Here is a 16,879-nt window from a genome sequence, read left to right as displayed (position 1 = left end):
AGAAGGAGACTCCACAACCTCTCTGGGCAACCTGGTCCAGGGCTCCATCACTCTCACAGGGAAGAAATTCCCCCTCACGGTCAGGCCGAACTTCCTGTGCTTCAGTTTCTGCCCATTGCCTCTTGTCCTGTCACACGGGACAACTGAAAAGAGTTTGTCCCTGTCCCCTTGACACCCTCCCTTCAGGTGCTTATACACATTGATTAGATCCCCTCTCAGTCTTCTCTTCCCCAGGCTGAAGAGGCCCAGCTCTCACAGCTGTTCCTCACAGGGCAGGTGCTCCAGCCCTCTGATCATCTTCGGAGCCCTATGCTGGACTCTCTCCAATAGCTCCATGTCTCTCTTGTACTGGGAGCCCAGAACTGGACACAGTACTTGAGATGAGGCCTCCCCTGGGCTGAGGAGAGGGGCAGAATCACCTCCCTCCACCTGCTGGCAACACTTTTCCTAATGCACCCCAGCATACCGTTGACTTTCTTGGCCACAAGGGCACATTGCTGGCTCATGGTCAACTTGTCATCCACCAGCACTCCCAGGTCCTTCTCTGCAGAGCTGCTCTCCACAAGGTCAGCCCCCAGCTTGTACTGGTGCCTAGGGTTATTCCTCCCTAGGTGCAGGACTCTGCACTTGCCCTTGTTGAACCTCAGGAGGTTCCTCTCTGCCCAGCTCTCCAGCCTGCCCAGGTCTCCCTGAATGGCAGCACAGCCCTCAGCTGTCTCAGCCACTCCTCCCAGCTTGGTATCATCAGCAAACTTGCTGAGGAGGCACTCTGTCCCCCTCATCCAAGTCACTGATTAATAAGTTGAACAGGATGGGACCCAATAAATTTTGCGCTCTTTACTTGCATTATGCTTCCATCTTGTGGCCGGCTTACTTCAGTGCATAGCAAATTCAGGTATTATCATAATCTAGTGTTTATATAATGCAAAATGCAAAACTTTCTAACCACAAGTGCCAATTTTATTACAAATATGAACAAAACACATCCTTCTCTTTCCTAACAGTCAGTACCTGCCTCATTTCTTTATGTTTGCAAGTAGGAAATAAAGGCAGTAAGAACTGTCTGAAAGCAAAGAGTAAGACTAATACGACTAATAGTAAGAGTGGAAATTAAGAGCTGATGAAAAACAAGTCCTCCACTTCAAAATCATCATTCTTAGAACAATAACCCCTTGAGTTCCAGCTAGTCCTAGAAATCATGCCTACGTATGCCAAAGACAGTTCCTGCCGACACACGACAATATACATTAGTAGAAAACACTTAGAAATAAAGAGATGGGTGAAACCCAACATGCCAGTCAATTTAGTACAATGAATCTAGTAGGTACATCTCTACTACGAAGCTTATACTGGTTTAACTAAATTGATTTAGGTAGATTTAGATGAAAAGTGGTAAGTTTAATCACTGCCAAAATACCATTTTTCCAGCTATTGCCAAATGGCTTATAAGTGTCAGAAAGATAAATTTTAGTACACACGGCAGTGGGTGGGGGTTAATAAACATGAACATAGGCTTTTATGACTTTAGCACAGAGCCCTCCTGGAGCATTAGAGACCACACAGAAAATACCAACAGATGTTTAAGGGGAAAACTGGAAACACTAAGAATGGCAGCAGCAGCATCTGCTGGGTAGTATACTTGACATGCTATAGTGGATGAAGATACAACAAAAGGTCCCAATAAATAAAGCAAGTAAGTGCAATATGTTAGAAAAAAATAGCAAAGTAAACTGGATGAAGTGGCAAAAAGTTATCCTTGCAGTAGCATTTTCACTTATTTTTTTTCTTTAAAAAGACAGCGTTGTTGAGTCCTGTTATTTACTTTACTTTTTGTTTAGTAAGAACTGTGAACTAGTATGCAATCGAAATGTATTGTTTCAATGACTCATCCATCATTATGTGTATGTGCTTTCAAGAGCTCCTCATGTAACTCAGAACACTCACAATCAAAAATTTTGTCAAACACTTCTTAAGTTGTCCATATTTGAAGAGCAGGATAAGAGACAGCACCTACCTGGGAGAGGTAGCTGAACTAATAAACCACTAACAGTTGAATCCTTGTTGAGTTTGACTGTCAAATCTAAGAGTTCTTCCTGAGAAATATCTTTAGGCCTCATTATGATCTCACTAGAAATGCCTGATAATAAAAAAACAGAAGAAATTGATATTAGTATCAGATTATTTATCTCAGGTGAGCTTAGTCCTTTTGTCTAAAAATGTATCAGATGCTCAACAGCTACCTTCACTAAGAATAGAAGACTACTGAAAATTCTGTCACTGTCTGATCTTTAACATCGTTTTAGATGTCAAGTACAATCTTACAGTGAAACATACAGGACAAAACAGCAGTTTGAAAAAGCAGTGCCAAAATTAAAACTAGATTTACAATTATGTGGAAGACAAAGCATACAATAACTTTTTTTTTTTTTTTTTTTTTTTTACAAATATGCTCTTGAGAATTATGAACAAACCCCAAAAGATCAAGCTACACTAGCAATACTGCTGCTGTATATGATGACTTTACTACTTTTCCTACAAGAACAACACTGTTACTAGAACAGGTAATTTTTCAAGTCACTAGACAAGACGGCAGTTCCACTGACTGCAACAAAACTCAGGTTTCCTGTTTAAGCTAAGATACTGTTTTAAGTGGACACAAGATACTGTACTGACTGAGCTTTACCCCAGGTAATCAATTATTTACATTTGCCATTCGATTTTATTATGCCTGAAATTCTGTCCTTTGTATACAGGACTGTGACAGTTCGTTTTGGATTGGCTTGCCTGGTTTTAATCTGGACAGAAAGCATTCAACAGGACAAATTCCATGAAATACTGCAGATATATATATAAAGTTTATTATTATTCAGGTTTGGAGAAAGACATTCTTATTTTTTCTTCCTGTGAGAGTGGTTAGTTTATAATCTCTGTTGATATCAATTCTAGAATGTTAGGATTTGTTACTATAAGTGGACCAAAGAATTCACATAAAAGAAAGAATATAACGGGTGCTGAGAAGGTAAGTTCCTAAACATCTATGTCACATTTGAAAATCATCAGTGTCTTGCAAAGACAATTAATAAATAAAAGCTCATATAATTTCCCTCCAATTATCTTTATTCACCCAGCCTTTCAAAAACAGCTAGATATTTAACTGTGAGAAAAACGTCTGTAGTGTTCCCTTGTAGTTTCCAGTTTCTAAAGCTATGCGTGTAAACTGTTTCCTATCATTTTAAGGTATAGAATCAAAACTTACACTTACTTGCCATTCCTGTGTCATGAAAAATACTGTCTTTGCACATTAGTGCAACAGTTTCACTTTATATTCATCAGGAATGGTAAGGAAGAAAGTAGTAAAAAGTGAAATGAAGATACAAAGTGTCCCTCCACCTTTTTTTTTTTTTTAATCTCGTGCTTAACATGGAAATATTTTATTACGCAATACATACCTACAGCTGCAGCTGCTTTTATCTTATTTCTGACATAGATATGACTAGCTGGATTGTCTCCTACTAATATGACAGTTAGATGAGGTCTCTTGTTTCCAAAGGATATCCATGATTCTACATCCGTTTGAACTTCTTTCAAGACTTGTTCAGCAAGCTTTGTCCCTGAGATAATGGATGCTTCATCACTATAAAGACAAAAAGATACACAACATTTAGATCTAAAATATAAACAAATCACTTAACTGTGTGATCTACTGTATCAAAAATTTTCAAATGCTTTGATCAGTGAATTTTATAGTATTTCAAATATTATTTGAAAGATATGAACCCTCCTGGGCAAAGAAAGAATTCCCCCTCTTTTATTTGAGGAACATGAAAGTGCAATGAGTACATACAAAAGAGAAGCTCATCTGCCACACCTCACCTTCCCAACACATGCAGTCAACCTGGTTTTGGTGAACATCTATGAAATCCTGTGATTGGGAACAGAACACGAGAACATTCTTATACCCTTAAGATTTTGCACTGTAAGAAATTTTTACTCTCTCCCTTCCCAAATTCACTTCAAGAACATACTTGGCATGGGATTATTCACAGTAGTCTTTTGTTGTTCAAACCTAGCTGATAATATTTCTTATTTTTTTGGGACCTAGCTGAAACAAGTGAACAGTGAATAATTCAGTAGCTTCTGCCATCCTCTCCTCCTAGAACTGTGCTTCTTTCACCCCTGCCTTCCAGAAATCTTGCCCTCCCCTCCAACCAGCAGTATGACAGGCAAACATCCTCTTAAGGGGGAGTGCTCACCACCATTGCCTTGCCTGTGTAGAAAAGCAGAGGAAGACTGAAGAAGGTGTCTTGTTTCTTGAATTGTTCCCGAACCCCTCAGTCTTCCTCTATCACTGCTGTAATCACCATCACAGTCAAAGATGGGGGATGAGGGGGAACTAGCCCACATGCCCACCAACCAAAAACAAAATACTCCTGCATGTATGACTTTCGGATGCTAAGATATTAGTTTTTTTTATATATATATCAGGTCAAGCAGCATTTAAATACTCACTTCATTGCTGGGAGGAGAGTGAGGAAGAGAGAGAAAGCCACAGATCAAGAAATTCTATCATTGATCTCATCTGAAACAAAGTATTCTAGACGATTCAAAGCCATCATTTTAAGCAGCACAGAAGAGCAAGTTGCATTTTGCCCATTTCAAAGATTTGTGGAATTTCACTCATTTCTAGTAGGTTTTGATGACCAAAAAAAGCTAGGGACGAGGGGAAACCATCTGTAGTCTTATATGAAAAAGTCATCCAAACTTAACTGCTACATCTGCCTGATAGATGAGGAAACACAATTTGCGCTTTATTTAACTGAAAAACAGTTCCATCAGTATTGTGCAACACAGGTACCCCTTAGAAGAGAAGGGTAAGATACATGAAAACATATCTTTCTGCACCAGAGATAATAGTATCTATCTCTCTAACTTTCAGTAATGTTCATTCCCTTCTAATAAACACGCTATCTTTAAGTGGTAAGATGACAATCATCAAAATGCATTTTAATATGAAGTTTATTTCAAGTGCATTCTGAGGCATATCTTAATAGCGCTGTTAGTAAAATGACTACTGAGTGGAATGGAAGTTGAATTCTTCGCCTAGTCTTATTAAACTATCCTCACAAACAAACAATTCTTCTGTGACAATTACACTTGCCAAACTTACAGTTTAAAGAGTTTTACTTGTTTCTTTTATCAACTTCCCATGCTCCGCTTACCAGCTAATGGCTACAAGATCAAGTGCAGCTCTCCTGAAACAGCACTTTTATAACTGTTACTTCATTCAGATCTCCCATGTGCCAGTTTTGTCTTACCTTGGTTGCTCCCCTGGTCTCTGGAGTCTTCTCCATCTTCCTGCCTATCTGCTTGCTGTAAGAGTAGGTGCTCCTCACTTTGTACACTGCACGTGACATATTCCACCACAGCTGAAGCTTTTATCTACATTATTTCCACCACCATTTCACCCTCTTCTCATCTCAAAGAAACTCAAAATTCCTAACATGATACATAATTACCACTAATGTCTCCTGACAGAAATAGCTGATGTTATAATAGGAGAATAGGTATGCTTCTATCTAATAATAATAAAAAGTGAAATAATACCAACTCCCTAAAAGCAGAACTACCAGAACAGACCAGAACAGTTCATTCTAAAAAGCACAAATGTGCAGTATCATAAGGAAAAAAAAGTCTATGGTTCATCAGCTCCTGAGGAAAGACTGTCAACTGATTACTTTATCTTTCTCACTATAAGGTAAGCCAGAGTGTGAGAGGGCTTTCCCTCTGCAAGCACACCTCACTTCCTTCTTTGAGATGATTGGCTTTAAATATGCACACAGATTGCAACCCCTGTTTTGAACTGAATAAATTAAATCAATATGACTACCATTTGTGACTAACATGGTTTAGAAAGGATTCCAGGTGACTTAGGATGACACCAACATGGAACAGACTGGAGGAAAAAAAAAATCAAAACCAAAGTGCCTAGTATTAATAAAAAACCAAAATACAACAAACAAACAAACAAAAAAAACTTGCTGAGAACAAATTACCTGATTGTTCTTCAGTAAAGCAACAAAGTATTACAAACATACTGAGTACAAACAAATATATATTTGAAGATACAAAGATTTGAAAAGATTTTGGTACTAAAAGCCAATTTCCTTTCACATGAAAGCCCATTTTTAAATGAAACCATATTTTAATGCTATTTTTATTCTAAATGCATTGCCAAATGATTAGTTCTCCAACTCCTAGGCAACAGATTTGAAGTGCATGCTTCTTCCTTACAATTTAACCACAGAATTGATAATTGATTCAACTGATCATTGATTAAGTTCTGAAGACCTTACCTAAATCTGCCCTTACTCACACAATCACATTCAAACTTCTCAGTTATCCAAGGAGCAAGAAAACCCAAAGACATGGAACAGAAAAACAATGCTGTAACAGCAAAGCCATGAATATTTTGTTATCTATTGTTATCTATCTATTTCTATCCATATAAACACATTAAAATGCAAATTATACACCATACTTTACTACTAGCATGCATTTTATCCTAGTTTATTAATGTATCATAGCCAGGACGCAGTGTGATATGGCTGTATAGCACTTCAATCTTTCTGAAGACAACATATAGTAAATTCTACAAGCACAAGCAAAAGTCAATTGTAAACGCCAAAATTTTCAAGGCCACTGTAAGCATTTAATATGTGAGCTGCCTCTGATGCTGCTAAAATGCCTTAGATATTTTTAGTAGCCTAAGGCACAGTATTCTTTAAGAACTAGTGCATTTTAATGAAATCTTTAATATCATTATTTCTACTGTTCTCTTAAGAAACTTTCTGAAAGTTATTCTTCTTAAGTACAGTAGTAGAGCAGCCTATGGAATTCCTGGTGGATTTTAGCAGAAACAAGACTAAGAGTGAGAAAGGACTGCTTAATAAACTATTGTATAACAGATAAAAACCTGGGACTGGAAACAAAAAGGTTTAAAGTTAAGACTAATTCGAACAATTGATACTTAAGGCACCCAAAGTATGGAAGATCAAAATGATTTAAGGTTAGTTCAACTGCATAGTAGAAAACAAGTAAAATTATACCTTTGCAAAAAGGTATGGAATAGCTCTACTTCAAATAAGAAGATTAACATTAAAAGAAGACTAATTAAGGCAGTAGCTCTGTTTTTCATATTTCCTGTTTTCATATTTCAGAGCCTAAAAATAAAGGGGCTAGGGAAGGAGAGCACAACTACCCCTCATGTTATGTGGTGGAGTGCAACTACCTCCCTCTGCTTATCTCGGGCCCCAACTGACTGCAAATAACTGACAGCGCCCAGGGCTGACCAGGAAGAACTATGCAATACCAGTTGCAACTGGTGAGGCCAGAAATGGGCATGAAATCAGGAAGAAGGGGGATATTTTCCCCAACACAGTATGAGGTCAGCAAAAAGAATATCTTTTCTCCCAACATGGCATTGGAATCTGCAAAAATATACATCTCCACAACAAATATTGTATGACTATGAGTCGAACTCCATGCCCATAAATAGCGCTGCAGCCTAAAGCCCATTTTGCTCTCCTGCATGGCAGCAGGGTGCACAGTGGTGAATCTCTCCTTGAGCTGGGACATCTCTCAAGGTTACTCTCCTGGAGAGTACCAAGAGAACCTCTGACAAGAAACCATTGAATTAGCAATAAATCAAAACTTGAGCAATAAGAAATGTGCAGTAAGATTCACTTACTACGACTACATTGTATAGCCATCTTCAATAAATTAGTTTGCAATAAACCTAGAGTTAATACATCCCCCCATGCAGAGGGAGACTAACTAGTATGTAATTTTATGGCAGACGTTTATGAAAATGAACGTTTATGAAGTCTCAAGGAGAATCCCACTGAAGACAAAGTACAAATGGAAGAAATATTTTCATAAAAGCTTTAGCCTTTTGCTTTGGCCACTGACCATGAACTGCAGACTGTAAACAGCAATGGAAATCACAAAATAATTAGAAAACAGAACACTAAAGGTGACCTTTGTATCTTGCAGAATTACAGATTAAAAGCCTAGGGAATTATGGATATACTATTCGTTCCTTAAAGGAAAGGGATAACAATGAATCTTATGACTTGGTCCTTTGTTAATCTCACTCTAAATTCTAACATTTGGAAAGGGAAAAAAAGCTTTCTCCCTTCCATATCCACTCATAACTGATCATCATATACCTGTCCCAGTCTGTATGAGCTCAACCACCACTGGATTGCATACCTCAGAACAATGTCATCAATGCAAATCTTTTTGAAACAGAGCATAAGAAAAGCATAAGAGCGTAAGAATTTTTATAATGGTTCAAAAATCAAATGTTCCAACTGTCATAGTAGTCCCAAGCTATTAAAAACACCTCTCAAATCCACTAAGTGAACCGTAAATTGAGAAATGCTGTCACTGGAACCAAACTGGAAATAATGCTACTATGTGAACCATCATTTGCCACGAAGTGTTCATCATTTCTTGTGTACCTTTCATTGCATAAGTTTTCAATTTGATTTGAAAGTTTATGACACCTTCACACAGAGTAAATATATTTCCTTCTTCACCCTTCTTTGAAGATCACCTTACCATCTAAATGACAAGTAGACCTTTCGCCCTATCTCTGGAACAACCTAAACTTTTAGGTATTTAATACCAAAGACAAATGCTAATTTTTAAAAAATATAGATATTACTTGGATTTTAGATTACTATTTCTTTTATTACAGACTCAGACATTCCATTATTAGCAGCAATTCATAAATTATCATTCTGATGGTCCATTTTATTAAATGAAATTAGAAAGAACACTCAGAGTTCACATCTTCAGTTCATTCACACAAGCTGAAATCTCAAGACTTCTAAAGTTGATACAAAAAAGACCATCAAGAAATGCTTTAAGATGGAATAACTATTTCAGTATTAAAAATAGATTGTTAATCATCATTATTGCAAGGCAGAACACCATTCTTCATATGAAAAATTTGTAATAAATTAGGTTTAATTATCAGAATTAATTGAATATTCATACATTTGATATTTTGTTATCCTGCCTTTTATTACTGAAACTCTGATTAGTAAATATAAAATATGGAAAGCATACATGAAGCATATATTTTATATACTTTTTTTATATATAAATGCATGGTAGAACATGAAGAATTTTGTTCCAACACTTTACCCAACACTGCCCTTCATTGTTAAAATTCCTAATGCTGTATGGAAGAAATATACAGTGATAAGCTCTGAAAGGGCTTCTTTCTTCTGCTAGTGTGAAGGATGAAAAAGAAACCAAGAAAGACAAGCACGCTGCCATATCTCCTGTCAAATATGACTCAACACCATTCTACCTACAACTTAGTTCACTCATTTCTTCAAAAGAACTGTTAGCTTAGATAAGACTATATACTTCGAAACAGCTGTTACCACTACCTTTGGGAAGTGGGGGGAAAAAAGTGTCTATGTATTTTAATGGCATCTGAAACACCAAATGAGTCTTTTGGGTAAAACCTACCAAAATCCTGCAAGAAACTTGTTAGAATACCAGTGGCTAAAAGCAGGAACTGTTCCTGAGTTTTGTTGCAAATACTAACAATTAAAAAAATGTGTGTATGTGTGTGTATATATAAATACATATGTACAAAGAAACAGGAAAACTTTATCATTTATCATTCCAAAAGAAGCCATTTCTAATTCTCTTTTCAAGATTATTCTCTCTTCTTTGTGACTCCAGCAACCTCTCTCATAAACCTTAGAAAAGTTGCACTAACATTACCTTTTATATAAAATAGATCATTTATCCAGTATTTCATTTTTATGAAGTATATTTTCTGTTAAGAACCAGCTGTCTACCACACAGTCACCATCTATTCATACCACATTTTAAAAATTCTCTGGATTTACACAACTACCATTAAAGCTTTGAGCATTCCTCCAAATGCGATGCAAAAGATGCTGCAAGTGTATCAGGGAAAGATGGAGCAGCAGCATGCACATACATGCCTGCTATTTGAAACATTTAAAATCTATTCACCTTCTATCTAGAGACGTATGTGTGTGTGTTTGGGTATTAAACACTTAATTAAAGTGCGTACTCAATTAAAAAAAGAGTATTGGTTACCTTGAAAAGATCTGTGACTTTTTGATTTCAACATTTTTACTTTCCATGAATCACCTGCAATATTTTCATATGCAAAGCAAATACCAGGAAGAACACTTTGCTACAAATCCAGGAAATACCAAATATGTTATTTGGACCTTCAGAACTCTATCTCAGCTCAACTGCCTAGTTATAAAATTAATTCTGGCAGCCAAAAAGTCATGCTTTAAATATATAAGTAAGTAGAAACTTAAAATATTTTGTCTTTTTCCATAGTTGGTGTATACAATCTTTTCAAGGAAAGCAACTTCAAAAATACATCAAGTATAAAACCAGCAAATATTGTAATACATTGAGTCTTTCTAGGGATAGAATCTAAACAGCTCTACTTCTTCAAGAGAAGTATTATTCAAGAAGTATACCAAACAATAAAGCACCAGCTATAGAAAAGGGGTACATTCCAGTGTGCTGATCAAGTCATTGAAATTAGAAAGTAAGTAATCACCTTGAACATTATCTTTATGGCAAACTTTACCAGGGCAATGATGGAGTTTTTAAGTGTTAGTCTGCCTTACTGTCATCATACCCACCCATGGATGCTTCTTATTCGACAGGAGCAGAACCAGACGTTCTTAAATCAGAACTGTCTGCATCAGATGGTAGCATACTAGCATAATTCCAGTGGTTTAAATTCATAATTTAGATTATATTTAAGAGGAAAACTCCAGTTCCTTTTTGCAACTGCTCCACATAACAAAGTTTTTATAACAGAATTCTACAAGCAGTCAGAAAAGAAACATGCACCACTGAGGCCTGTGTGAATTGTAAATAGAGCAATTCACATACTCCATCTTTATTCTTAATGCAACCAGTGTCTTGCAGGACATTACAGAAAGAAAGATGTCACCTGCTCTTTTAGATAAACATACATACTACAAGCCCAAGATGATACAGTGCATCACAGAGAGATCTTCTCAGTCTCATATATACTACACTTTTCAATGAAAATCTCTGTCAAATCACTATTATAGGAGCAAATACTTTTTGCAGAACTGGAAAAACTGTAAATGGCAGCTAAGAATAGACGTAGTTCCACAGTTTTGGAGATCCAGATAACTGTACCAAAACCAGCAGAATTGAATCCTCTGCCATACAGACCAGCAGAACATAAAGAACACCTATGAGGTCTGACATACAATTTTATTATCACAGTACTGCTTGCTCACCAAGCTTGCCATGTTTAAAAACATAAAGCAACTACAATGCTTCCTGTGTAAGGTAGTTGTGATCTGCTATACTGAATGAACTTTCAGATCAGTATTTAAAACACAGCTCCATGATAAATCAAAGGACTCCCCAGGAAGAGAAACTCTTCTTTGCACATGCAGTCAAGGATTCAGAGCTGCCATGTTGCAGTATCAACACCAGAGGATCAGTTCAACCAGGATGCTAAATGAAATGCACAGGGTAAGAGAGGTGGCAGACTGGACAGCTGCTGTGTTAGACTGCATCCCTCTGCCTCTAGGGATCCATTTTTCTACAAAAACTGGCAGTACCCTACACACTGCAGTGTCTGCAGTGCTGCATGAGACATGGCAGTGGCCACAGGTTTTATTTTTTCATACTCATGCTGAAGAACAAAGCAGCACTTAAGTCCCACAGTACCTGTCTCTGGGGGACAGAGAGGTGTAAACGAGGTCAGCAGTCACTGTCACACTTACCTCTATATATAAAGTAAAATTATTTAGCGAAGTAGAAAAGATGCATTCACAACCTATCAGTACAAATAAACCTAGACACCAAAAATGTTAATGTACCATAGTTTATGGCTAAAAAAAGGGGAGAGGGAGAGAGAAGCTCTTTGAAGTATCAAGAGTAAACACATTTTAAAGGCAGATTTCCCATACTGGGGATTAAGAGTGGAAAGCCTAATTGCAATGGCTGACTTCAGTTTACCATTTAAATCTCCACTGGAGCAACAACGCCTGCCTTGCAGTCCTTCCTCGCTTGCAGCACTTCAGCTGCCGGGTGTGGTGCCACACAGAGGTAGGAGAGCCCCATTTTCAAGGGACTCAGCTAAGTCATCACTCTCCAAGCTCCAGCACACCGCGGGGTCCAGGAGCAGCCCCGGCCATCCCGGTCCCGGCTGCTGATTCTCGGCAGAAAGAGCGACCGTGCGGGGAGCGGGACCACGGCGCTGCCCTAGGGGCATCGGGGAGCGCCCCCCAGCACGCCGCGCGCCCGCGGGCGTCCAGCGCGACCGTTAAACGGCCGCGGCGCGCGGTCGCCTCGTGCGCCCGCGGGCGTCCAGCGTGGTCGCCTCAGGCGCTCGCGGGCTTCCAGCGCGGCCGTTAAACGGCCGCAGCGCGCGGTCGCCTCAGGCGCTCGCGGGCTTCCAGCGCGGCCGTTAAACGGCCGCAGCGCGCGGTCGCCTCAGGCGCTCGCGGGCTTCCAGCGCGGCCGTTAAACGGCCGCAGCGCGCGGTCGCCTCAGGCGCTCGCGGGCTTCCAGCGCGGCCGTTAAACGGCCGCAGCGCGCGGTCGCCTCAGGCGCTCGCGGGCTTCCAGCGCGGCCGTTAAACGGCCGCAGCGCGCGGGTGGGCTGCCTCGTGCATCTGGCCCACCATTCCCGAGGATGCCGCCTGCCGCGCCGGGAGGAGGGAGGATGAAGGTGCTCTGAGCGGTGTCGCGTACCTCGCGGCGCTGCGTGGGGAGTTACTGGTGCTGTAGGCGGCTCCGGCCGCTGGGCGCGAGAAGGCTCTCCACCTCCTCAGCGGCACCAAACCAGGACGGAGCACAGAGAAGGCGACCGCGGCCATTTCGGTCTCACCGGGCGGAAGCACCGCCGCCACAGCTGAGCGGCGAAGGGAGGAGCCAAGGCAAGCAGCGAGCCCGGTACGCGCTGAGGCGGGGTGGTGGGAGGGTCTTTGCCGGGCTCCGCAGTGGCCTTGGCGTTGCCGGTGTCTGGGAGTTGCCGGCGGTCGCCGTGATAGGGGAGGCGAGCTTCGGGGGCGCGGTGAATACACCTTCCAGCAGCATTCAAGCTGCGCGGCCAGGGAAGGCGAAGCTGTGGTTTTGTGTACTAGAAGGGCGAGCAGCACGGCTCTGTGCGCTCCCGGCCACGCTGCAGTGCTTTGCGGGATTGTGGCGGGAAATTCTGCAAATAACGTCCTTGGGCGGGAAGGCAGGCAAAGCTTTCGGGCCTTTCATCTCTTCATTTGCCTCCTTTGATCCATATGAACTTCAGTTCGTGCTGAAATGTGGCATGCGCAAATCTGATGCCTAGTGAGAGCTACAGACAGAGAAAAGCATCAGTGCGCTTTGTGATTCTCACCCACATCCTCTTATTTTCCCAGTAGATACGCCATTGTCTCAGTTGCAACTCTCTCCTCTCGCTCTTTTTTTTTTTTTTTTTTTTGCAAGTCACTGTTCAGGTAAGGAACATGGCTTAGGAGCTTCCGTAGAAACTGTGCATGCTGTTTTTTAATAATTTTTCCTCCTAGAATCTTATTCTCATCCATTATTGTAGATACTACATATAGGGTCCCCTTTCTCTTGCCAATTCTTATTTTATAAGCAGTAACAACACCAAACTTTGCACACTCTCTGGCATGAGCTATTTTAATTTTAAAGACTTATTAAAAAGGATATTTATCCAAGATTCATTAACACAGCTACATACACTGTCTCTTCCCCTCTTGGTTATTTCTTACTAGTATCCTGTTTGAAGAAAACAGTGTGTGAGGACATAGGAAGTCCAATGAAAACTTATGGTCCTGAACAGATAAATCTTTAAGACAGAAAAAAGTTATATCTTTAATTTTTAATCTTTCTTATCCATTATCTCAAGAACTGAGGAATATGGATACCAATTGGGTATTTAAGCTAATTTATAAAAGATCTGTCCATTTTTGGAATATTTTTCTTTTTATGGCTGGTATCAATGGCTCTATAAAAAGGAGACATTCGAGTATGGATAGATTAAACTTGTCATTAAATCCAGGTTATTTGTCTATTACACTAACTAGTCCTTTATTTACTCTTAATACTTAGCATCCAACTGGGACTATTTCTTTTCAAAAATAATAATTTAATAAAAGTTCCCTATATTTTATTATACTGATCTTAACTCACTACTATAAAGCTAATGCATATATATATATATATGTATACACACATATATATATAGCCTATATCTAATCTTCCATTTAAAGCAAAAAGTTATAATGGTTACAAAGCTAGGGAGGAAATGAAAGAGCCTTCTTTATCTGTAGGCAGCTTGATACCATGGTGCCTGATCATGAGAATTTCTTGAAGTGTTTTACTTTGCCTGGGAACATATCCTAAAGCTAAATGTTGACACTTTAAATGGCAATATTAAGTGTTCTGTTAATTCTTATTCTTATACTGATCTCTTTAGCAGATGAGATGGGAAAAGGAATAAAAGTAACCTTAAAAGAAAAAAGTAGGTTACATGAAGGAGAAATATATCAGGAAAAGATGTTAAGACAGATTAAAAGAAAGAAAAGTTGAAAAGGGTCACAGAAAACAAGATAGAGAGATGAAATAGTAGCAGTCCTAAAAAATAAAATTATAGTGAAGAAATTTCCATCAAAAATTTGTCTAGGGTGAAACTTTTGCAAAGTTTTTTCCTTTTTTTTTTTTTTTTTTTTTTATGCTGGATGTACATTGATGACAAAACTTTGAATTGCTGTTGCTGGAATTTTCCACAAACTAAATGTCCACCAAATTCTTTTTTTTTTTTTTTTGGCAAATTAGTACATCAGAATAAAACAGCTGTTTTGTAAATGTTTTTGATAAAATTTGATATACCAATTATGACTTGAGAACTGCTTTATTTTGAAAGTACATCAGTTGTGAATGGACAAATGCAGGCAAGCATATTCTTCCATTCAGTGAAGCTAAACTCAACAGAAAAGCATAGTTACCCATTTTATGCAAACCTACCTTTGCTATTAGTAGGACTCCAGCTATACATACTGCCCACTACAGAGAAATAAAAATTGGTTGTTCCTTTTGTGTAGTATGAGGAAGAAACTTTTTTTTTTTTGTGCCAGTGTTTTAATTTTCTTCTAGCAACCCTCCATTTTATATGATTCTTGTTTGTTCAGACAGAGAACGAATTGAGACTATTTTTAACATACATTATTTTAATTACTTAAACTCATAAAGAGCTAAGGAAGCAAACTAAAGCAAGTGGGTTACATGACATTTACACACTGTTTATATACTGCTTAATAAGGAATATCTAAGTTTTTTTCAAGCAGGGATAATCAGGCCGTATTAAGAGTTACCAATATATTATCCTAAGGCAATGATTTTATCAAAATTATTTTCTCAATATAGAATAGAAATCAATACCAGGAATAAAATAATGCATTCTGTATTGGAGGTCACTGTTTAGCACCTAGCTGTTTTCTGTATTTGCTGTATTCTTAAATGCATAGTAGGGAGGCACTGAGTCTACAAAGCTTCCAATGTGTAGATACTAAACCCAGAGCAATATCTGGAATTACTTTAGTGATAGATCATTTTTCCTAATTCAATTAAGGAGAAGATTAAGATGTGAGTTAACTGATTAGGTCTTAGGTCCCATTTGGGTCTGGAATCAAAATCTCAAAACTTTAAAAAGCCTATTTTAAATTAACTTTTACACCTATCAAATTGTACCATACTGGCCACCTCAGCTATGTCCTTAAGCTTGTCCTTGAAGTAATGTACACATAAAAAGTGCTATTTCACACCACACTAATAAGCTGCCCTTTCTTACCATGTCTTAAAAATAATAATCTGGAAGTGCATCACTGCTGTAATAACAATAATGAACAGCTAGCAGGGCATAGCCTAGAAAAAGTGATCACTTTGCTATCGTTCCAGATCGACTGAATATATTATGTAGAAAATCTTATGAAACTACTACAATAATATGTATCAATATGTCTATTATCCACAAAAATGCACTTATGAAATTGGAGCAAAATATAAACCTGAAAATACGAGTCAATTTGGTTACGTAACAGTTAAGGGAGAGTAAGGCATTGACTGTGGTGAACAAAGTGGGAAACTCTTAACACTTCCTTTTCAAATATAATTTCCTTTTTATATTTTTATGTAGGAATTGTAAGGGTGTAAAATTTTAAACACTACTTTGGGCATTAACAATTCCATCAACTTAAATTAATTATTTCTTCATTTTTTTTTTCTGTGGAAGGGAAGTCAAACATGGCTGTTTGGTAAGAAGCCATATCACTGTTCTCTCATCTTGTGGAAACTTGTATTAGGAAAAGTTCCTTTACAAAAATTTTGTACTTAATTTGTGAGTAATTTCTTTTTTATATCCTGGAGGATAGCATCTTTTAAATAAGTAGTTAAACTACAGAATGTTAGGCATTTTTTGAATGGAAGCAGAAGTGGGAGTCAAAGCTATTGCTGGCATCAGGAAAGAGAGTAAAAGGAAGAAAACATGTCATTGACTTATTTAAAAGATGCATATTTTGAAACTGGGACCAATATGACTTAGTCTCAGAGATCAAAACAGATGTAAATTTTACTCAAAATTACATGATAGACTGGTGACTAAGGCTTTATATTTTTCCGAAGACTATAATGGTGACCTAAGTGTTCTTCAAAGAGTTCTCACGCTGAGATATTTTATTTTATTTTATTTTATTTTTTGCATCAGCAATCCACTTTTGAAATGAATTCCCCAATCATCCCTAATACCATAC

At 38.4% G+C, this 16,879-nt stretch overlaps 1 protein-coding gene across 1 annotated transcript in view; it reads right to left on the bottom strand.

The window, feature by feature from the left end:
* The window catches only part of MTHFD2L (methylenetetrahydrofolate dehydrogenase (NADP+ dependent) 2 like), a 40,557-nt gene extending 27,608 nt beyond the window's left edge, over window positions 1-12,949 (bottom strand). The window contains exons 1-3 of the mRNA XM_062575056.1: window positions 12,825-12,949; window positions 3,450-3,634; window positions 2,015-2,137 (exon numbers count right to left, since the gene is read on the bottom strand). Of these exons, the coding sequence (XP_062431040.1) occupies window positions 2,015-2,137; window positions 3,450-3,634; window positions 12,825-12,949 (433 nt within the window). The remainder of the gene's footprint in view (window positions 1-2,014; window positions 2,138-3,449; window positions 3,635-12,824) is intronic.
* Window positions 12,950-16,879: the final 3,930 nt, after the last annotated feature.

Source organism: Rhea pennata, chromosome 4 (assembly GCF_028389875.1).
Source record: "Rhea pennata isolate bPtePen1 chromosome 4, bPtePen1.pri, whole genome shotgun sequence".
Classification (NCBI taxonomy): Eukaryota; Metazoa; Chordata; class Aves; order Rheiformes; family Rheidae; genus Rhea; species Rhea pennata.
This window is presented reverse-complemented; position numbering and strand designations above follow the sequence as displayed.